This window comes from Schistocerca americana, chromosome 2 (assembly GCF_021461395.2).
Source record: "Schistocerca americana isolate TAMUIC-IGC-003095 chromosome 2, iqSchAmer2.1, whole genome shotgun sequence".
Taxonomy (NCBI): Eukaryota; Metazoa; Arthropoda; class Insecta; order Orthoptera; family Acrididae; genus Schistocerca; species Schistocerca americana.
The window spans coordinates 247,918,993-247,943,590 of NC_060120.1; the positions used below are offsets into that span (position 1 = coordinate 247,918,993).

Genomic DNA, 24,598 nt, shown 5'->3' on the forward strand with positions numbered 1-24,598 from the left:
TGGCCCATTTGGCATCATTCAAGGAGAGTAGGCTGTGCACCAGTATCAGGCTTCTCTCTCAACCCTCATTACCATAAACATCCATAATAACATCAATACTTAAATGCGTGGCTGAAGCATTCATTGCACCACATGACGTAAATACACTCTTGCCACATGGCTATATGTTAAATTTATCGTACAAACACACGGAAAGCTTTAAGCATTAAATGGTAGGTAGCCAAATTATGATATTGCTGGTTCTTATTTTGTATATAGAATAGCAAAAATTATTTATTACATGTTTTAATGACATAAGTATTCCCTAAGATCATTCAACTACTGTACAACACGAAAAGTTACAACAGACATCAGCACTGCACTCTGATCCCCTTTGTATTCTATGTTACACATATCTCCCATGTCCAGCTTGGATATTTGGTTGTTGTGTCAGGTTGCTAAAAGATATTACATTGCATAACTCCTCAAAAATTATGTGAAATTTGATATGTTTTGTATAGTAGTTATCCAGTTACTGTGGTTTATAGTTAGTGCTGCAAACTGTTGCAATAGGAGTTTGAGATGCCCCACAAGACAGAGTGATCACTGTGAGAATTAATTCACGAGTAGTTTGCTATTGCTGGCGTCCTCCTGTTGCACCTTGAATATCATGAAGGTACGTGGTCCATTCCCATAATAGACTAATGTTTCGAAGTCTATAGTGATGCAGGCGTTCGACTCAAGTACAGTGTCGAGGTCCTCGTCGCAGGAGTGCACAGAGCGCGTACGAGACATGGATTCATAACAGCCTCCTTTCTCCTTGGTCATCTCGAACTTGTACCTGAAACTCGAAGTGTTGGCAGGATCACCCAGGAGCTGCACAGCCAGATACATCTTGCGCTTCTCCTCATTGAAGTGCTTCACGTAGGCGAAGGACTCACCGAAGGCAAAGACGGCGTGGCGGTAATCGTGAAAGGACGCTTTCAGCGGTAGGTCCCACTGGATGTGGGGCACACTAGTGTCCACGACAGCAGAGTAGCGGTTAGGGTGTGCGCATTTTGCATGGGACAACAGGTGGTCGCGACGGCCGTGCCAGCCACATGCTAGAGGGCAGAGTAGTGGCCGGAAGATGCAACCAGCCTCGTGGCGGCGCAGCTGTTTGGACGGCAGCTGCTGTCGGCAGCCCCTTTCCCAGTGGCCACACGGGTACAGCGACGAGGAAGACTCCGCCAGACGCTCCAGGGCCAGGTTGCGAGTTGTCTCGATGCGTTCACCACAGGAAGGGCACACATCTTGGCACTTGGCCTTACATGTGTCACAAATGCTGTGGCCACTGGCGCACATGAAGATGGGCGGCACCATGTACTGATTGCAGATGGGACACCGGAGGGCATCGAGCACACCCTTCTTGAGATCGCCTCCAGAGCTGCTGGATATGGTGACATGGCGAGCCAACTGCAGTCTCTGCTGAGGCTGGAGTCTCATGGAGGCTGTCGCCGTGAGGCCTGTTCGCAGTTGCACAGGTGGAGTTTCGTCTTGAGCGTCCTTCAGTGCTTCCGGTTTCGACGGAAGTTGGGGTGGAGCATCGCTAACAGCGTTCTTTGGTGTTCCCACCTTCGCTGGCACGGGGGATTGATACTCGCCTCCAGTGTTGTTCAATGTAGATGGCTTTGGTCGTCTCGGAGGAAGTACCGGCTGATTTTCGGTTATTTCACTTTTGCCCGATATCTTACTCAGCCTCTTGGAACTTGTTGGTCTGCTAAACATGATTTCAAGTCTCGTTGGCACCCATCAGTTCCCAACTTCCTTGTAATGCCGGTTCCACTTTCAGCTTGCTGATGACAGAAAAAAAATACAAGTGTAATATTAGGTTCAGTCAAAAAGACTAATTACTGATGCACTACATTCCATAGGGTACAATGAGTGCAATGGATAAACGAATACAACGTGGTATGATTCCGCTTTCCATTAGTTTGCAAGGTACTAAATGTAGCAAATCAGTGCAACTGAAATGAAAACAATATTTTTACTATTTACCATTCAAATAAATACATTATATTTTCATACCAGTACTGTTAAACTGACTTTGATGTTTATAAGCGCACAATTCCCTGGTGGTCACTCTGAAATCCGTAGATCACTGCAGGGGCTGACAATGCGAGGATTTTTATGTTTTCAAGTAGTCAGTGGGTTGGTGGTGTCTAGTGGAGGCAGCAATAAATTTGGGAAGCAGTTAACGAACTAGCAGAGTACCCCATATTGCCGGGGTATGTATGTATTCTAGTTTTCTATCAGACCATCTTTTCATTCCCCCACTCTCTTTCCATCTCCTCCTGTCATTCTCCCTGTTCTTTGCTCCTGCCCCCTCATTTGACTCATCTGCTTCTCCACCTTCTCTCTGACCATCTGCTACTTACCGTCTCTCTCTACCTACCACCCCCTTCCCGCCTGTAAGTCCATCTCCTCTTCCTCCTCAAAGTTCATCTACTCACCCCGTAAGTCAACCTCCTCCTCCCCCTCTCTCTGTACATCTCCTCCTCTCTCAGTCCATCTCAAACTTTTTGTCCTTTTTCACCTCTCTCTCTAACAGTCCATCTCATCCACCTGTCTGCGTCCATCTCATCTCCACAGCTTCTCTTACCACTTTATCACCCCTACCACAATAGCAGGTTGGTGGTTTTTACTCCCAGGGAATTTCTTTCCAGATGGTAAATAAGATTTACACCAAGTCTGGTTGACTTTAGGAGGAGCTTTTTTCCCGCGACGTTGCCATAGTACGTACAATTCACATGTATTTCATATATATCACACATATACATCTGCAGCGAATTTTCCTCTGCAGTTTCGTTTTAACGCAACTCAATGTTTATGACGTTATATTTCCTGAACAATGGGCCGTACAATGATATAATTTTGCAGGTCGCTTTATTGGTATGTTTCGATACTGTCTGCAAAATGTGTTGAGAATAGACAAGGTAATAAAGACGTAATAAATAAGAACGTCCACAATGAAATTTTCACTCTGCAACGGAGTGCGCGCTGACATGAAACTTCCTGGCAGATAAAAACTCTGTAACTGACACCCGAACTCGGGACCTTTGCGTTTGGCGAGCAACTGTTCTACAGATTGAGCTCCCAAGCACTACTCACTACCGTCTTCAAAGCTTTTCTTCCGACAGAGCCTCATCTCCTACGTTACGAACTTCACAGAAGCTCTCCTCCGAAACTTGCAAGAGAGCTTCTGTGATGTTTGGAAGGTTGGAGAGAGGCACTTTCGGAAATAAAGTATTGAGGACAGGTCGTGAATCGGACTTGGGCAGCTCAGTCCGCAGACTCGATGGAGCTACCTTGTTTCAGGGAAGTGTAGCTGAGCTAATCAATCCCGCGAAAGAGGACGCCATTATCTCTGGTGATTTCAACTGTGTCCTTTCTGCCACCGCCCAAACACCGAATCCTAACATATGGCTGGAACTGGGAGACTTAGTGAAATATTTGCACCTCGTCGATACCTGGCACAGCCAGCCAAGAGGATATCCAGGGTTCACCTGTGTCCCTAGCCATTCCGCTAGTAGGCTAGATCGAATCTGCGCCTCTAGTAGGCTGAAAAATAGTGTTCTCACAGCCGAAACTTGTCCAGTCAGTTTTTTTGACCATTTGGCAGTTGTGGCCAAGATTAACACGCCAAGGCAAATGATATTTAGGGGTAGGCGTGTCTGGAAATCCAGTATCTCACACCTGATGGTTACTGAGCTCGAGCTCAAGTTAAAGCGGCGTTGGGAAGTGTGCTTAAGGAACATAAGGTACTACAGATCTAAGCTGGAACGGTGGTTAATAAACGCGAAACCTAAAACACCATTTTTAAAAGTAACGATTAGAAAGACACACAATGGAATTCTACTTGCAGTCATAACGTGTAGGCTTTCACGGCCGCCGTCTTCATTAGTTAAAACTACCGGGCTGAGAGGCCGTGGTCGATCTGTAAAACTAATGTCTACTTTCAGTGTCTAAGAGAGCTATGTCTAAGAGAACTACGCACATATACCATCAAAATGTCACGTCATATAATTACACTAAAACTGACCAAGGCCAAAATAACCACTCTGAAAGGTCAGCAAATAGAGAGAGTTAAGATAAGATTGAGAAATAACAGCGGAGTCAAGGATGAAAAAACTGGGCTTTTCCATCTTCCTGTATTCAAAAGAAGCCGACTGCATAAATGATGATGGAAGACAACTTATCCACCAACAGGACATCAAAAGAAACTTCCTGGCAGATTAAAACTGTGTGCCGGACCGAGACTCGAACTCGGGACCTTTGCCTTTCGCTTGCAAGTACTCTTGCAACTGAGCTACCCAAGCACGACTCACGGCCCGTCCTCGATGCTTCAATTCCGCAAGTATCTCGTCTCCTACCTTCCAAGCTTCACAGAAGCTCTCCTTGCAGAACTAGCACTCCTAGAAGAAAGGAGTGCTTGGGTAGCTCAGCTGGTTGAGCACTTGCCTGCGAAAGGCAAAGGTCCCGAGTTCGAGTCTCGGTACGGCACAGTTTTAATCTTCCAGGAAGTTTCATATCAGCGCACACTCCACTGCAGAGTGAAAATTTCCTTCAGGCCATCATAAGGGGTTCGCCCATGACAATTTCACGACACTGTATGCTGGAGGGGACACTAACGACGACGATAACTGTGAGGCATTTTTAAACTGCTGTGACGGATGCCGAAAACGCAGAACTGGAAGCTCATGTCACTGAAGAGGAAGTGTGCGAGAAGTTGAAACGAAACCCGAGGAACAAATCCCTTGGTCGTCTTGGGCTACCAGTAGAATTTTGCTTCATGTACTGGAATTTAATTGCCAGTGCGTTCACTGCAGTGTTCGACGAAATTCGTACGTCTGCCATTATCACCTGTGATTTTTTAGAAGGGCTCATAGTATTTGTTCCTAAAAAGGGCTACACTAATGATCTGCAAAACATGCGTCCTATATCACTCCAACTGTTTGCTAGGCTATTAGTTCATCGATTGAACGTCACTGCTTGGCGCCTCGTCCGTCAGTAACGGTCGTGTTCCATCCGAAGGACAACAGAGCAAGCGCTGGAGGAATACCGGGACGTAACGGCTGTCGCTTCGGCATCCAACTGCAGAGTGGCCATCGTGTCGATAGACATGGACAAATCATTTGTCAGGATCCATCACAACTACCTGCTAAATGTCATGCCAAAAACGGAAATGAAGCCCTTTTTTATAAATATCATCAGAATTCTTGTCACTGGACAGTGCAAAGAAAGAATTCATGTCCCAGCGTCGAAACGGCAAGTCTGTCCTCCTCCCGATGCTGCTGTTCTAGTTACGAAACGAGACTTCTACAATCGCTGTATGTTAAGCTCCCTGGAATTGAAAATGAAGGCAGGAGATATGTATGTTGATGTTACGCTGATGACCTGGCTGTGTACATGACTGATCCACCCTGTCTTATGAAGGTACAGGATATGATTCAAACATTTACTTACTGCACTGGAGCATAAAATCAACTCCGGTAAATCTTACATTTTACAGTTACGTTGAAAGTGGACCAGTAGAACAAGCAGGTAACATCAAACTTCTGGGGATACGGTTTAGCAAGACAGCTCCCTGGAACTGAAAAATGAGGCTCAACAGCTTCCGAGCGGTGTTAAGAGAGAATTCCACCCGTTCTCTAGATACGATAAAAAAATCTCGTTGATAAATCTTGCTATACTTCCTTAGGTATACTACCTCGCAAGTGCCTTCCCCTAGCCTCCAACAATAGGGAAGCGAACTGAATCTGCTCTAGTGTGGTTTATATAGACAGGGAGAGTCTTTAGGTTTGATTATCAAACCACGACTCTACCTGAAACAGAAGGAGGTTTAGCTCTCACCAGCGTTAGAGATAAATGCAGAGCCTTATTGATATCTAGGACGACAAAGGCCCTAACAGCAGGTAATGGAAATCTCACAGCACACATTGTGAACGCAGAGTCTCCTCTAGACAAGAGGGTACAAGTTATGGTCGGCCATATTGTTATAGGTTGTCGCATATTAAAACTTATACATTATTTAGCATAGTTACACAAGACAAAGGGTAAGGAACTATACAAGCAAGGATGTTTATAAGGTGCTGACAGAAAATAAGTGTATAAGCAGATTGACAAAGAACTTTGATTAGAGCTTGGCAAAACATTCATGTTAAAACCTTACGGTCACAAATAAGAGCTACGTGGTATTGCGCTTTATACAACTCCATAAGCGCAGATGAACGTCTCTTTAGGATCGGTATGTCAAATACTGACCAATGCTTAGACTATCAGCAAAGTGATACTCTACTTCACCGTTTCAATTGCGGCGCCGCTAAGGAGGTGTGGCAATGGACACGACATAAATTTTCCATCATTACGTCTGATAACACTATCACTTTGGAAACACTGCTAGCTCCAACAAGATAACCTTATCCAAACCGGAAACGACATTCGGCCTACTGGTAATGACATAATTTTGCAGATATATACAGCGGTATATGCGAATACTGTAACAAAATGCATCGTGAATAAATTTAGTAGTGACGAAGTAATGAATTAAAACGCCATGCCTTATGCACCAGTTTTACTGCATGAACAGTAAAAATAAAGTAGCAATAAACTTTTTCCATTTTATCATTTTGTTTGTATTGCCTGGGAGAAAAAGTATCGTAAATGATTGAAAGTATGTCTAAAGTTAGTTGTCAGTCACTAAGTGCCCTCGTTCTCAGTTAAGTTATAAAGAAACTCTGGGAATTCGCGTGAGGCAAGCTATAGTTGTTTTTCACAACACCCCGACCCTTTTCTTAGGTAGGTTGTTCTCAACCCCACAGCGATTCTTGTTACACAGCAATTGGTATGTGTACCAAGTTTTGTTGATATCGGTTCAGTGGTTTAGGAGGAGATGTGCAACACACGTACATACATATACTGAGATTACGAAAGTCATAGGATAGCTCCTACTATCGTGTGGGACCTCCTTCTGCCCGCATACTACAACAACTGGCCACAGCTTGGGCTCATCAAGTCGTTGAAATTCCTCTGCATAAATAGTGGGCATTGTTGCCTCTATATGCGAAGGTGTTGACCTCTCGATTAAGTTCCATAAATATTAGATGGGGTTCACGTCCGGTGATCTGAGTGACCAAATCATTCACTAACTGTTCACAACATTCTTCAAACCGATCGCAAACAACTGTGGCCCAGAGTCACCAATAGCTTACACAGTGCGTTGTTGACGACTTGGAAAAAAAAAAAAAAAAGTTCAAATGGCTCTGAGCACTATGGGACTTAACAGCTGAGGTTATCAGTCCCCTAGAACTTAGAATTACTTGAACCTAACCAACCGAAGGACATCACACACATCCATGCCCGAGGCAGGATTCGAACCTGCGACCGTAGTGGTCGCGCGGTTCCAAACTGAAGCGCCTAGAACCGCTCGGCCACACTGGCCGGCTTGACGCCTTGAGTACACGCCACACCCGAACCCTACAATCAGCTCTTAGCAGGTGAAATCGAGACTCATCTGACCAGGCAGCGGTTTACCAGTGGTCTCGGGTCCAACCGACATCGCCACGAGCCCAGGAAAGGCGCTGCAGGCGACGACGTGCTGTTAGCAAAGGCACTCACGTCGGTCCTCTCCCGCCATAGCCCATTAACGTCAAACCTCAACGCACTGTCCTAAAGGATAAGTTTGTCGTAGTCCCGAACTCATTTCTGCGGTTATTTCACGCTGTGTTGCTTGTCTGTTAGCACTGACAACTCTGCTCAAGCACCGCTGCTCTCAGTCGTTAAGTGGAGGCCGTCGGCCACTGTGTTTTCCATGGTGACAAAAAGTCACTGAAATTTGGTATTCTTCGCACACTCCTGAATTCTTCAATGATTTCCGAAATGGAATGTGCCATGCGTGTAGCTCCTACTACCAGGAACTCTGTTAACTCCCGTCGTCCGACCATAATCACGTTCGTAACCTTTGCATATGAATCACCTTAGTGCAGACGACAGCTCCTCCATTACACTGCCCTTTTATATCTTGTTTACGTGGTGGTACCGCCGTCTGTATGCTTGTATATCGCTATCCCGCGAATTTTGTCGCCTCAGTGCATGTACATACATACATACATTTTTACAATAGGAATGGACGTAAAATGAGAGATCAATGACAAGTAAAACGCGATGAGAGGAAGAATATTAACTATTGCTGCAGAGGAAGATTGTAACAAGGAATTATTAAAGAAGTAGTTTTAAGGAAAAGTGTCTAAATACGAAGTGTGTGAACGATAAGAAACAGTAACTCCAAAATACGATATTTCACCTAAAGTTTAATGGTTTTCATGAGGAACAAACCAGCCATACAAGCTATGGTGCTTCATCATTACGGACGAGGGAGATTGCAAGCGGCAGCTGTTTGGCTTGTAATGCTTCTGGAATAAACAGTAGCTATATTTACGTAAATTGTTCGTTCTGAATCACTGACTATAAATTACGCATGTGGTATTTTTTACATGAACTTTGAATCTAAATCAATGAAGATATATTTAAATCGAATGGGAACACACAATGTACACTAGGCACACGGTCACAGCCCCTAAGCCTTCCTGTGTTGACTTTTATGCAACCTCTTCCCCACTCCCTCCCGACCCCAGTTAAATATATACCAAGTTGATGCGTAAGTTCGAAGCGTCTTTGTTTTGCATGTTGGTATTCCGGTTGCTGTGAGTCTATTTATCGATTGTCATTTTCTATTTGTAGCTCACTGTTTCCGCGCGTGGTAGCCGCATGGTCTAGGGCGTCTTGTCAAGGTCCGCGTGGCTTCCCCGTCGGAAGTTTGAGTCCTCCCTCGGGTATGGGTGTGTGTGTTGTCCTTAGGTTAAGATAGTTTAACTTAGATTAAGTAGTGCGTAAGCTTAGGGACCGATGACCTCAGCAGTTTGGTCACCCCCCCCCCCCCCTCCAAAAAAAAATTAAAAAATAAAAAGCTCACTGTTGCTATTTCAGTGCACATACTGTCATTTTGCAATCTGGGCGTAATGAGTGGAGCTGTGAATTTTTAGACAACATAGTTGCGTGGAGATAGCAGCGATTGGTTTAATTATAATCAATCAAAATGTCAGTCACAATCGCGTTATTTATTTTGTCGCCAACCGGTTTCAACCCGCGATGGGGTCATCTTCAGGGCAATTTACACAATTTGGTCGATCGCTGGAGTTGTCACCCTGCTTGTGCACGGTCGGCAACTAGGCGTAGTCACCAACCGTGTCCAGGCAGAGAGACAACTTCAGCGATTCAGATTTTTATTTATTACAGTTTTGGAGATAAAGCAGATTACCTAAAACTCATATAACCTACGCTTGTTTGTTGGAACCAAGTTAGGAACAATAACAGATTGACTTTCATTATTATTTGACGCCATTCCAAAGTTATCAGTGCCCTAAATTAATCAGAATTTTCTTTTTAAAACTTTAGTCACTATGCATTACGTAACACAAAAATCGGTCAAAATTAATATTTGATTATATTTTGCCACTTGAGTGCGTGAGAATGATTGAGTGTATGTGGGACATGCGTTAAAATTTCATTTTACGCAAAACCTTGTACAAACGAACCGTTGGAAAGTTATGTTGCAATCATGGTTCAGGTGACGTTCTCGGTGTGTGCTCGCTTTTGTATAAAAGTAGCCAGAATTGAAGTTAGAGGCGGAATAAGTTTATTTATCAATTTGAAGAATATTTCGCACTTCGTTTATTTTGATTAAACAAAATACAAGAATTTGAAGTTTTTCTGACATTAATTGCTATCAGATTAGTGATTGGTTAAGGCAAGATTTGTCACGAGAATGATCAGGAAGGAAAGTTCTGATTGGTCGTTTAGATCAACAGTCAATCAGAATGAAGCTGTTCCCATGCGAAAAGAGGGGTGGGCATACAGGAGAGTATCTCAAGAGGAGGCTACGGATAACGCAGGGCAGATCGCTCCTTAAAAATACTCTGCAAGATGAGGAAATAATGAGCTAATTTCGGTTCGAACATGTCGTGACTGAAGCGACTAGAGTTACGAACATTTTAATGAATGTTTGGTGTTTTAAATTAGATAGTTTGAGAGAGATGAGCGTGTGAACTTTCTGGTCGTAGCAATAAATCCGCGTGGCGTGTTTCGTGTTCTGTACGGAATATTTTGGCGAGCACCTCTTACGAAGAAGACCCCTGAAATGACCGAATGTTTAACTCGCGAATAGTTTTGGGTCTGTGGCTGGTAGAACGTGAAAATTAGTCTGATGCGGCTTACTAAAATTCTGGCTGCTTTTCGAGTGAACACTTGTGATACGGACAGTGATCTTCGAATGATAATGCTTAACCATATTAAATACGGATTTGATAGCCATTTCATTTGTTTCAATATGAATAAAAAGCAGAGTTAATCTAATTTTAAACGGTTTTCTGCAAGTAAACTGAAGATCCCGAAAGCTCGATTTTTTAATCATGAACTTTCAAGAACTGACTTTCAACTAGAGATACGCGGCCTCTGTGTGGTACGTATTAGGTGATTGTTTCATAAATGGTGCTTTACACTGCCTAGCACGTATCTGCTACTACAGAGTGAAGGGACATCGGCAAGATCCTATGGAGGTAGGTGGACTGAACGGTAGCGTCAACAAAAAGCAGCCGAACGGCCCCACCCCACTGCACACCTTTCAAGGTTTTATCTATCTGAGATGTTCTCACGCAAACAAAATCAACTACTGAAGTGAGGTAATACATTCTACTCTAATAACACGAAGTAAACAGATATTTCCGGACACAAAGTAGTTAAAGGCATTAGCTGCCAGAGGGCACTAATTTATATTGATGGGGCAAGCTGAAAATTTGTGACAGAATGGGGGTTTGATCCCGGGTCTCGTGCTTACTAGGCAGATGCTCCATCCACGACACAGTCGTTGCCATAATCACCCTAGCATGGCTCCCGTCAGACCCAAATTCTAAGGGGCACTACATCAGAGTTAGGTCTGATGGGAAGTGCGTTAGGGTAGTCAGTCCGGTTGTGATAACCACTGTGTCCAGATGGCGTAGTGGTCAGCACAAATGGCTAGTAAGCAGGAGGCCCAGGTTCGGATTCTAGTCTGGCACAAATTTTGAACTTGCCCCATTGGTATAAATGAAAGCCCACCGGAAGCTAACATCTTTAATTATTTTGTGTCTTGATTCATAGTGCCTGCAGGATGAAAATGGTGTCTGTTCTTTCGAACATGTCCGAAAGAAAAAACTCCACATATATAATTAAGTAGATATCTTACCGCTGTTCATAAAACGCTGTACACCTAAAGACAAGATTGAAGAAATTCTATTTCAACACCTGCACTAAAGGCAATATATTTGAGCAAAACGGGCTTATACGAAGCGTTATAGATAAGTGAAGGAAATTTGGGAAATTTGTGGTAAGTTCCTATGGGACCAAACTGCTGAGGTCATCGGTCCTTGGCTTGGACACTACTTAATATAATTTAAACTAACTTATGCTAAGGACAACACACACCCATGCCCGAGGGAAGACTCATCTCCGGCGGGGGGATCTGCGCGAACCGTGACAAGGCGCCCCGAGACCACGCGGGTACCCCGCGCGGCGATAAGTGAATGAACTACAAATACAACAATGAGCATAAGTAAATTATATCATTATAAATTATAAATTACATCATTATAAATTACTCACTGGATATGATTAATGGTGAGCGACGGAAACTCATTTAATTCGACAGTATTTAGTTTTACCGCAAGGGGTTTGTTTATGTGGACACTTTCCGCATAAGGTAAACAAATATTCGGTTTTGAATTAAACGCCTTTCCCTTCTGTGTGATAATGTTTCATTTCTAGTCACGTTTCGCATTTCATATTACAGGCAACTTAAGTTGATTTTTAGGTTGTGTGTCCATAGGCCATAGCTTCCCTTCCAGCGAACTAAATTCCACACATATTCGCTTCAAAATCTTCAATTGTCTCATGCGTCACACTTCGTTTCGTGTGCAGTCGATGATGTGATAATCTTGACTGGTGAAATAATTACTTCAGACTGACAACACGAGAACTAGGACGCTTTTGATTTTTACTGGAAAACTTTATTATTTACGGACAATGTGTCTTTGATTCAACACACGAAAGCTTGTAGAGCTTCCAAACAAATTATACACTCATGTAGTTTGCTAATTGTAAACATACTGTAGGACCTGAACATTCCTATATCCACTGGTTGCAGTTGGGGTGGTAAGAGAATGGCGCGCAAAAATAATCGAAAATAGCTGACATTGGCTTCGAATGCGCACTTCTGGCATTCCCTAGGCTGACTGGTGAAAATCTGTGTGAAATTTCCCATCTAAGGACAGTATGCTTCATGGACATACAACTGGCGGAAGAGAGTTCCGTCAAGAATATGTCTACGCCGTCCTTGAAGCTTTGCGTTAAAGCTTAGTGTCTCTGATTACAGAACAAGGAAACTTCACGCCACATTGTATTTTCAGTCATAGGTCATGTATAGCTTTGTAAAACATCATTTGCGTTGTGTCATGTAGCTGAATCTTGGTGTGAAGTTAATTTTAGTTGTGTCCTTTCCGATTTGAAATTCGGAAACTTTAATGTAGCTTGCACCCCATATGGTTATCAATATAGGTAGAGCATCAGTGATACGCGCATAACAGGCACAGAATAATTACATCCAACACGAAACAGAAACTGCTTGAGGACCTGCCTCACAGTTAACACGTGCAGCACACATACTCACTTGGAGTGGGAACTGCAGCTAGTTGGCGGTTTGTAGCAGCTGCGTCGCAACTGGCTATCGTATCGTAAGCACAGGTTTCCAACAGAGGTTTATCTTATCGTGTACAACGCTGAACATCGTCTGGCGAAACATACGCAGAGAGCACGATCAGAGAGCGAGTGATATGGAGAGATAAGATTTTTCTCTTTGAAATTCTGGCAAACTGCAGCTCTTTTTTTAGGCATGTCTGACTCTGGAAAAGACCTAGTGACCATATCACGCTAAACGCAGTTAGTAGTTGTCTGGTTATTAACTGCAAGAACATTAAGTGAGTGGCTGGAACTTAGGTTTTCAAGCAGTTATGGTTTTATGGGCGGTTACAATGCAAGACTCACGTTTTTAGAGATTGGGAACATTGTTTTGTTGCTGTCAAGATATAACTCGTCTACCAATGTTTGTCTATTATGTATGCGTAATACTTCACACCTTGTGTATTCTCCTTGTGTATTCTCTTTGAATCAGGGACTAACGGATAGTTTATACTGCTATATTTACTGTCTTTTATTTAATTTTTTGTTATTCGTAACCCCCAATATCGTAGTTCCGCGGGAGGTAGCAATTGGAGTTATTGAAAGCCATAGGGGTCTAGTAAACAGTCAGAACCGCAAAATATCCGCGATGTCACGGACAAGTTTGGAATACAACCGAAGAGCCGCTATTACCAAAAGTCTTCGCGCTGGGAGTTCGCCTACTGAAACAGTTCGATTCTTCGGGTACCCGAGATCAACCCCTTTTAACAAATGGGAATTTTATGCTCTTTAATAGTGCCTAAATGCATTTTTTAAAAGAAACAGATTTAAAATTATAATCAGAAAGCACCCTCTAAATATCAAAGCTACAATTTATTCAGAGGCAGAAAGAAACAAGTATTGACTGTATGAGCTTTCGGAAAGAGAACCTTGCCGCTCCCTTTTGACACGGCCGTAGTTACGACCGCTCACAACAGCCTCTGAAAGACTACACTGGTGCAAATCTGCAACACGCCAGATTACTTTAAACTAAGAGTTTTAGCAATTTACACAAGCACACAAACTATGCACCACCCCCCCCCCCCCTCCCCCCTCCCGGAGGAGGGATGGAAATGGTACAAAACACTAACAATTAAAATATTAACCTTTCCACCGAACGTGCAACCTAATTTTAACTCCTAAGAAAAGTCTTACGGTGAAAGGGTGGCAACTTTATATACTAAAATGATCATTTAAATAAAAGCCCATGAAATGCAATCTTATATAAAATTCTACAAGATTGGCCAAACAATAGTTAAGATGCTCTGTAGTACACAGATACCGCCTCTCAAGATCATAGGCAATAATATCAAAGTTTCCAAAGATCAAAACATTTCAGGCATTAGGCTGTTACACTTCAAGCAATAAATTCGATAACACACCAAATCCGACAAACATAACAGAGGCATCTACTAACGTACGGTAGACTGATAGGGAGATTACTGAACAACCCGAACCGCAGGTTGTTCTAACCCGTCCCTACTCCACAAGGGAAAAACTGACCACCCAATTTATAAACAACCACCTTCCCACGGGTGGGCACACGCAGAAGAATGCTGGGACGACCCCAAAGCAAAACGGCTGGTGACCTCACCAAGAAAACAAGTAGAAATTAACAAGAGTAAGTCAAACAACATATCAGCAATCACTTAACTTTTAATAAACTGCGATTTCTCGAGAAGTCCTGGCGCAGCACCCCCAAATCGCTCTCCCGAACCGTCCGCTGCCAGCCGCTTCAACGGACGGAGGAAGGCGCGCCGATCTCCCGTCTCACGGCGTCGCAGCTCGCACCGGCCAGACTGATGTCGTAGGTTGACTCCTGTTGCTCTCGTGTCGACAGCAAAGTCACTACCCCTCGGTATACGCCGCGGCCCACTGGACTCAACGTGGCGACCTCACATGCGCCGACGCTCAAGACGGACAAGTCATCTTGTGCCTCAGTGCGCGACCGACCAACCGGTCGATCCAACCTCAAATGACCGTTGCCTGAGCCAACTCGAGCAGACTGGCGGCCTAACGTGCAGACTCAGATGCAGTAACTCAGCCCCGACCGGGCGACCACACGCTGAGTTCTCTTACTGGCGGAATGGAAAGACTCTCATTTTACCGGTTTTAAAGGTTGATCCGAACGACAGACAGACACCAACTGCCTAACAAATGCGGACAGAGACAGACTAGGAAGCTGGTCACGAGAGACTGACCGACTGGCGAGCTCATAGCGCCCCTTAAATGCACCTTTCCCCTTTCCCACCAGAGAGAGACACCAAAGCTGCGATTGCCACAGCGGCGCCACAGCCAGAAACGGAGGGCGATTGCTTCACACTACGCGCTGCGGCGCGCTCTTCAAAACAGCAATTTTTACCACGTCGTTCCGTATGAATCACACTTGTTCCGCATCGTCAACCACCAACGCTTCATCCAACGAGAAGACGGTACCCAATTTTTGCCATACATTACTGCCACTGTTCTCTTTCAACAGGAAAGCTGCAGATGCATTATTAGAGAAAGATCGCATTATTGGAAAATTTTTGCGGGTCGGAGAGAATCATTCGCAATTCTTGACAGCAGTACATTATAGCTGTTCAGGACACTTAGAAATCTGTTAAATAAAACGAATTTTCGCTTGAATTTATATACACGGTTTTCCATTTTATTGTCCACTTCACATAAATTTGTCACAATCCCATTTAAACAATGATTCCAGTAATTAATAAAACGCAACTAAAACTGAATTTCACAATCAAATGTTAATGCAAGTTGTATCTGTCCACGTTACGTTCTTTATACACTAGCATGTGTTACTTATTCTTGAATTCCTACAGTCCCATAAAACTTAGTATTTTTTATTTTTTTGTTTTGTCTCACTATGCAGGGTTTTTCAGAAATACTTTCACAAAATTTGGGTTCCTGACAACAAAGGAATAAAAAATGTTTCGTGAAAGTGGGCCCTAAAATGCATACCTAAGAGCTAAGAGCACCTGTTCATCTTGGAAACTGTGAAACATATCTCTTCTTCCAACAGCAAACGCTGCTGTCGAAGCAGGAAAAAGACCCTGACGGAATAGTAGGGAAAAGTGCCTCATTTCTCAATTCACCGTCCTCACCAAATTTTGGTATGCGAAGAGACTCGCGCTTTTTTAAGACGAAGCATTCTACATCCTTTTACCCAGTGTTTCGTAGTAGTGAAGCCTTCACACTCAGCGTCTCCTTCACACTGTCACTGTTCATATATCTCTCCCATTCACATTTCCTCCTGTCTGCATCTCCCGCTGCCACTGTCTTTCCAACTACTGTATCTTTCCCTGGCACTTCCACTGTCTCTGTTTCCCAAGCCATTGTCTCCGCCCTATCTTTTTTCTCTCCCGCTGCCACTGTTTCTTTCTTGTCAACAGTCTGCTGTATTTCTCTTCAACCAATATTGTCTCCTCTCCATACGTGTCCTTGGGGGTGGTTTGCTCGGGGTTTTGACCCATAGACCAGGAAACTTTAATAAGTGGATATAGGGGATAGGGGAGAAGGGGCAATTTTTTTCGAGTTAAATTCGCCACCCAGGAGGAGGGAATTCCAGACCCCACCCTCACACAAGCCTATGTATGGTCTCCACTCATCTCTCTTTTTCATTTCCACTGTCTCCCCCCTCGTTTTCCTCCACTGTACCAACTTGCATTCAACTCTTTCTTTTACTGCCACTATCAAAGACCATCACAATCTCCTCTCTGGCGCCCACAGCTATTGTCTTCATCCATCCACACAATTCTCACTAATGGTACCCATAAAACATGATGTTTCGTATGTATCTTGGTAAGGGGTACAGAACTTCCGAAAACAGGAGAATGGCGTTTCTGGATAAACGTCTAAAGTGTATACAATTAAAATTTGAGCCGTTTTCTACTGTTCATTATCTACATAACTGCGGCCCCCGGTGCAAAAACGGCTAAAATAGGCTTTTGCTGTTTTCTGCATAAGTACAGAAAACGTGTGTCTCACAACGCCCTTCCTTTCCTCTTATCCTATCCTGTTTCTCATCTCCTGTCTTCGGAGATACGGACTTAGCATTGGCATACCATCCATATAGGAGAGGGACGAGTTCAAACTGAAACCCGGAATCGGCACTTCCGTTACGCGCAAGTACGGTCCAACCGGAAATGAGCGGCAATTGCCTGCAGCTAACCTGACTCCGCACGTCGCGTATTTTCGCACCTGTGGAAACAGTCAGCTAGGCCGAGAGGGTGGTACGAGTGGTGGGCCAGCTAGCCATCACCTAAAACCTGCGTCCCAGAAGCAGTAGCATCCACGGAGAAGACACTCCATCCATGTGAAAACAACACGGATAGCGGCAGCTACCGATCATAAGCTCGCTATAATGGGCGTAGGAGCAGGTGCTAGGTGTCACTATTGGCAGTGGGAGGGCCCATCGGAGGTTCAAATGGTTCAAATGGCTCTGAGCACTATGGAACTGAGGTCATCAGTCCCATAGAACTTAGAACTACTTCAACCTAACTAACCTAAGGACATCACTCACATCCATGCCCGAGGCAGGATTCGAACCTGCGACTGTAGACGTCGCGCAGTTCCAGACTGAAGCGCCTAGAACCGCTCGGCCACAACGGCCGGCCCCATCGTAGGTCCACTGGCCAGTCACCGTCCGCTTCAAGCTGGGCAGCCCCCAGTCAGTCAGGTACTGGCCCGTTCTGGTGCCGGTTATTCCATTGTGTGTTTGGAACACGAGCGCTGCTAAAAGTCTTCACCATAATATCGATACCTGCTGCTACAATAATAAAAAAATAAATTAAAAAGTAAAGATATTTCACTATGGCACTATGCTTCAAGGCATCCCGGACACCTGCAGAAGCTTACAAGATCTGCTCAAAACGGCTGCTATCGACTTACAGCTAGTCAGACTCAATATCGCTATAATAGCACTGCAGGAAACCAGGTTACCAGAAGATGGCTTATTACAGGAAAAAAACTACACTTTTTTCTGGAAGGGCAAGTATGTTGCTATCCCCAGACAGCACTGAATCGGTACTGCTGTCCGTAATGACTTGCTGTGCTGTACCGAAAACCCGATCGGGATCTCAGAACGCATTATGACTCTGCGCTTCACAACAAATAGTGGACCACTGACGCTGATACCTGTATGAGCACCAACACTTACCACAGCTGCAGATGCCAAGGATCAGTTTTATGAACAGCTCAGCGATGTGGTACAAGGAGTGCACTCCGGGGACCGTCTATGCATCCTTGGTGATTTTAACGTTCGTATTGGTAGTGATTGTGCCACTTGGCCTGACTGCCTAGGCAAACAAAGAGTGGGCAAGATGAATGAAAATGGTGTACGGTTGCATGAATTCTGTGCAAAATATCAGCTGTGTGTCACCAATACATACTTTAAAGGCAAACTGAACCACAATGGTTCCTGGATGCACTTCCGCTCAAAACATTGGCACCAATTAGATCTTTTTCTAACTAAAAGGAAAGATCTGCGTTACTTTCTTCATACACGTTCTTTACTTTGTGCAGACTGTGACACGGATCATGCACTAGTAGCGACAAAAGCACGCTAGTGTACTTCGTGACTAAAAGGTTTCACTCTGCCAGAATACCTCGCAAAACAAAAATTAATCTTCGTCAAACAAGAAACACTGCTGCGGTAGAAGTACTTATTGACGAGATACGAAAAAATATAGATCCCTGGGACCTAACCGCTCGTATTTCTGAAGACTGGCAGAAGATAAAATCGCTTCCTACCGTTGCGGCTGGAAATGTGTTCGGTAATCTGGAAGCAAAATCCCAGGATTCGTTCATTGAGAAGGTAGATGTCCTGAAACCTCTCCTTGAGCCTATGCGTCAGGCTACTGTCATCAGGCATGAAAACCCATACAATTCTACGCGCAGGGAGCTAAGGAAAGTAGAGGCAGTTGTTCAATGCACAGTCCGCAACTGCATCAATTCCTATTGGGAGCAGCTTTGCACTGGCATACAAGAGCGTTTCAATGCTGGCAACATTGGTGGTGTGTGCTCGGGCATTAAATGGGCCATTGGAAACATTCCAAAGAAGAGCTTGCCACTCAAGGAAATAGATGGAAAAGTCATCACAGATCGAAATCGTCAATTGCCTCGTCGGGTGGAACATTACTCCAGCCTCTACTCACATCCAATCAACGCAATGGATGACATTTCTCAGATGACACCTTACCGTGACTTGGATGTCACGTCTACTATGGAGGAGATTCAAACAGGAATTGCATGTGGAAAGTGCCCTGGAAAAGACAACATCTCCACAGAAATTGTAAAACTTAAGCCAGTTTCTCTGCTGCTTTTCAACCTCTTACTGAAATGTTCGTCTGAGGGTACTGTGCCGCAGGACATGCGGCGTACAAAGGTGATCGCGGCGATTGCAACTGTCACCGTGGAATCTCACTTCTGAGTATACGAAGAAAAACATTTGCCAGTGTTGTGTTAGGCAGACTTCAGAAGCTGTTGTTGTTGTTGTGGTCTTCAGTCCTGAGACTGGTTTGATGCAGCTCTCCATGCTACCCTATCCTGTGCAAGCCTCTTCATCTACCAGTACTTACTGCAACCTACATCCTTCTGAATCTGCTTAGTGTATTCATCTCTTGGTCTCCCTCTACGATTTTTACCCTCCACGCTGCCCTCCAATGCTAAATTTGTAATCCCTTGATGCCTCAGAACATGTCCTACCAACCCGTTCCTTCTTCTGGTCAAGTTGTGCCACAAACTCCTCCTCTCCCCAATTCTATTCAATACTTCATCATTTGTTATGTGATCTACCTATCTAATCTTCAGCATTCTCCTGTAGCACCACATTTCGAAAGCTTCTATTCTCTTCTTGTCCAAACTATTTATCGTCCATGTTTCACTTCCATACATGGCTGCACTCCACACAGATACTTTCAGAAACGACTTCCTCACACTTAAACCTATACTAGATGTTAACAAATTTCTCTTCTTCAGAAACGCTTTCCTTGCCATTGCCAGTCTACATTTTATATCTTCTCTACTTCGACCATCAGTTATTTTGCTCCCCAAATAGCAAAACTCCTTTACTACTTTAAGTGTCTCATTTCCTAATCTAATTCCCTCAGCATCACCCGACTTAATTCGACTACATTCCATTATCCTCGTTTTGCTTTTGTTGATGTTCATCTTATATCCTCTTTTCAAGACACTGTCCATTCCGTTCAACTGCTCTTCCAAGTCCTTTGCTGTCTCTGACAGAATTACAATGTCATCGGCGAACCTCAAAGTTTTTGTTTCTTCTCCATGGAATTTAAAACCTACTCCAAATTTTTCTTTTGTTTCCTTTACTGCTTGCTCAATATACAGATTGAACAACATCGGGGAGAGGCTACAACCCTGTCTTATTGCCTTCCCAACCACTGCATCCATTTCATGTCCCTCGACTCTTATAACTGCCACCTGGCTTCTGTACAAATTGTAAATAGCCCTTCGCTCCCTGTATTTTACCCCTGCCGCCTTTAGAATTTGAAAGAGAGTATTTCAGTCAACATTGTCAAAAGCTTTCTCTAAATCTACAAATGCTAGAAACGTAGGTTTGCCTTTCCTTAATCTTTCTTCTAAGATAAGTCGTAAGGTCAGTATTGCCTCACGTGTTCCAATATTTCTACGGAATCCAAACTGATCTTCCCCGACGTCGGCTTCTACCAGCTTTTCCATTCGTCTGTAAAGAATTCGTGTTAGTATTTTGCAGTTGTGACTTATTAAACTGATAGTTCGGTAATTTTTACATCGGTCAACGCCTGCTTTCTTTGGGATTGGAATTATTATATTCTTCTTGAAGTCTGAGGGTATTTCGCCTGTCTCATACATCTTGCTCACCAGATGGTAGAGTTTTGTCATGACTGGCTCTCCCAAGGCCGTCAGTAGTTCTAATGGAATGTTGTCTACTCCCGGGGCCTTGTTTCGACTCAGGTCTTTCAGTGCTCTGTCAAATTCTTCACGCAGTATCGTATCTCCCATTTCATCTTCATCTACATCCTCTTCCATTTCCATAATATTGTCCTCAAGTACATCGCCCTTGTATAGACCCTCTATATACTCCTTCCACCTTTCTGCTTTCCCTTCTCTGCTTAGAACTGGGTTTCCATCTGAGCTCTTGATATTCATACAAGTCGTTCTCTTTTCTCCAAAGGTCTGTTTAATTTTCCTGTAGGCAGTATCTATCTTACCCCTAGTGAGATAAGCCTCTACATCCTTACATTTGTTCTCTAGCCATCCCTGCTTAGCCATTTTGCACTTCCTGTCGATCTCATTTTTGAGACGTTTGTATTCCTTTTTGCCTGCTTCATTTACCGCATTTTTGTATTTTCTCCTTTCATCAATTAAATTCAATATTTCTTCTGTTACCCAAGGATTTCTACTAGCCCTCGCGTTTTTACCTACTTGATCCTCTGCTGCCTTCACTACTACTTCTTTCCCCCACTCCTGTCAATTGTTTCCTTATGCTCTGCCTGAAACTCTGTACCACCTCTGGTTTAGTCAGTTTATCGAGGTCCCATGTCCTTAAATTCCCACCTTTTTGCAATTTCTTCAGTTTTAACCTACAGTTCATAACCAATAGATTGTGGTCAGAGTCCACATCTGCCCCTGGAAATGTCTTGCAATTTAAACCTTGTTCCTAAATCTCTGTCTTACCATTATATAATTTATCTGATACCTTCTGGTATACCTTCTGGTATCTCCAGGATTTTTCCATGTGTACAACCTTCTTTCATGATTCTTGAACCAAGTGTTAGCTAGCCGAGCGCATATACCCTGAGGAACAACGTAGGTTTCGTCCCCAACGATCTACATTTGATATGATCTTCACACTCCGGCAAATTCAGGAAAAGTGCCACGAGCAGAAATCCCTCTGTTCATTGCCTTTATCGACCTAAACAAGGCTTTCGGCACAGTTGGCGGAGAAGGCCTTTTGAAGATAAGGTGTCCTCCAAAGCTCTTGAAGATGATCATGGTTTTCACGAAGATATGGAAGGTGCTGTGGTCTTCCGTGGAATCACATCTGACCCGTTTGCTGTGAAAAGAGGGGTTCGCCAAGGCTGCGTATTGACTCACATTCTGTTCAATATTCTTTTCTCAGCACTCCTCAAAGTTGCTTTTGGTAAAACTAACCTGGGCATTCATCTGTATACCACAGCTGATGGGAAGCTCTACAACATTTCTCCACTCAGATCCAAGCGCTTCCGAGAAGACGTGCTTGTAAATATCCTTTTATTTGCTGACGATGCTGCATTTGTAGTGCATACTCAAGAAGATCTGCAAGAGATTTTGCATAACTTCTTTACTGCATGAAAGCTTTTCTCCATGTCTATAAACGTAAAGAAGACGATTGTCATGGCACAGTGATACACAGATCCGCCTGACATCGAACTGGACGGCTCCTTGTTGAAGGTAGTCGATACATTCTGCTATCTTGGTTTAATAATGACAGAAGATCTCTCGCTGGATGACGAAATAAATGCACGAATAGGAGAGGCCGCCAGCACTTTCAGAAAGTTCCGCACCCGAGCATGGGACAACAAACAGCTTACATTGTCGACAAAAATACTTTTGTATCAATCACGAATGCTGAGTACTCTCCTGTATGGAGCTGAGACTTGGACGTCGTATGCCAAACTGGAAAGAAAGGTCAACGCCTTTCACACGCTGTGCTTACGGAGCAGCACCTTTGGAATATCATGGAAGGATCACGTGAAGCCGCCCGGTTCTGGGCGCTACAGTCTGGAGCAGAGCGACCGCTACGGTCGCAGGTTGGAATCCTGCCTCGGGCATGGATATGTGTGGTGTCCTTAGGTTAGTTAGGTTTAATTAGTTCTAAGTACTAGGCGACCGATGACCTCAGAAGTTAAGTCGCATAGTGTTCAGAGCCTTTTGAACCATTTGATCATGTGACAAATGATATGGTTCTGGAAACGGCAAAACAACTAAGTATCACTGCCACGCACAAGCAACATCGCCTGCCGTGGTTAGGACATCTGCATCGTATGGACCACTCCCGTCTGCCCCGGCGCACATTACTCAGTGATATAGCAGGAGCAAAGAGACCTCGTGGAAGACCTTTACCACGCTTTAGGGATTGCGTCAAGCGCGATATGTGCGCATTTAATATTGGCAGTGACAAGTGGGGGCAACGCGCTGTCGATCGCAGTAAATGGAGGAAACTGACTGCAGATGGAAGCAAGATGCACGAACAACCAAGGCTTAACAACTCAGCTGCAAAATGATCGCGCAGACGTGAGCTTACGACTAACCCTCCCGCCGGAGTGACTCATATTTGCCTCGCTTGTAGGCACCAAGTCGCCTCTCGCATCGGACTTCTGAGCCACCAGCGAAATTGTCTCCAGGATGCCACTTGAATCTTCCGACAGGATGCATCAGGCCATTATATATACATAAACTTTCAATCTCTGGATCTCGATGATGAATAATGATATCGGAAAAATTTTCGAAGTATTCTATAGCATCATCGTTAAGTACATATGGTAAAAATGTTGATGACTTGCCATAAACAGAAATTATAAAATTGGCCATCCCCACAATTGGTAATTTTGGTATCCAAAAATCATTGTTTCTCAGTGTTTCCCCAGGAATTGCCCATGAACAAATGGTACTTCAGTAAGCTTCCAAAGCAGTTTACTAGACCACATCTAATGCGCAAGAATCAGACGATTTGCTTAAGTTTCCTCAGCTGAAGGAAATGTGTAGTTTGCATTTTGACTCTGTACTGCAGTATAGCTGCGATATACTTGCTTTTCCAATAGGGAAACAAATGATCGCTATGATAATGGCTATTCAAAACCCGTGTCCCCTTATCTGAGTGATCAATAGAACGTGAGAGTATGATTGCTTGAAGAATCATATTTTCACACGTGGCTTTTTGAAACGATTGAACAAGTGCTCGTGGCATTTAAGGCATGCATTTTAGAGCCCCTGTTCACCGGACGTTTTTTTCTTCTTTTGGTCCATACTACATCATCCTAAAATATGGAAAGCAAAGAGCTTGCACTGTTTCCTAGTGACGAAAAAGTGCTCGTAGCTCTTAAGACATGCATTTTAGAGTCCATGTTTGCTAGCCGCCCAAGTTTGTAAAGGTATTTTTTAAACACCGTGTATATAATTTGGTCGTAGCGTTTGTGATTGTTACACTTTCTTTCATTTATTTAGGGATTTTTGCAGTGTATAGTACAATACTTCATTCGAAGTGCTAGAAAAATATGTACATAATAAAGTGTTCACCATTAAGTCAGTTAATTCCGTCGAGTCACACCAGAGTAGGATGATTTTCGTTGGCCGAGGGTATAGAGGTTGTAGCCAACAAAAAATCTTTAAATTGGGCAGTTTCGTGCTGAATAAAGTACAGCTAAAAATTCGTTATACTGTAGTATTACAGGGCCATTATGGGAAGTTACCTGCTTGTGTTGATAAATGTTAATGATTACTCTAGTTAAAGTGAGCGTACTATTCTGCAAATTCTGGGAACAGTCAGAGTTCATAATTAATATGTTTCACTTATGCAAATATTAGATTTTGTACTCTTTTCGTTGATGAGGAATCGAGGGTCTTCCCCTTTCTTAATTTCACCTGTCAGATGAATTTTGTAAGATTTTTGCATGGACTCCGTCATTACTGGTAGGAATATTAAGTAAGAGGGATCCTGTTTCATAACATGAGGATCAAACCTTGTTGTAGGAGCTCTGTCCATTTGTACCACGCAGATCACTGATCAACGATA

General features: G+C 43.7%; 1 protein-coding gene across 1 annotated transcript; it reads right to left on the minus strand.

Annotated features, from left to right (window-relative positions):
- Window positions 1–311: 311 nt before the first annotated feature.
- Window positions 312–12,870, minus strand: LOC124596295 (E3 ubiquitin-protein ligase Siah1-like). Its single transcript, XM_047135390.1, has 2 exons — window positions 12,776–12,870; window positions 312–1,814 (listed from the first exon to the last, which is right to left on the minus strand). Exon 2 carries the CDS (start codon window positions 1,744–1,746, stop codon window positions 595–597), a length of 1,152 nt encoding a protein of 383 aa, XP_046991346.1. The 5' UTR covers window positions 1,747–1,814; window positions 12,776–12,870; the 3' UTR covers window positions 312–594.
- Window positions 12,871–24,598: the final 11,728 nt, after the last annotated feature.

Bases quoted from the DNA above. Each gene is read 5' to 3' on its own strand.
- LOC124596295 (XM_047135390.1), bottom strand. From the start codon at position 1,746: ATGTTTAGCAGACCAACAAGTTCCAAGAGGCTGAGTAAGATATCGGGC.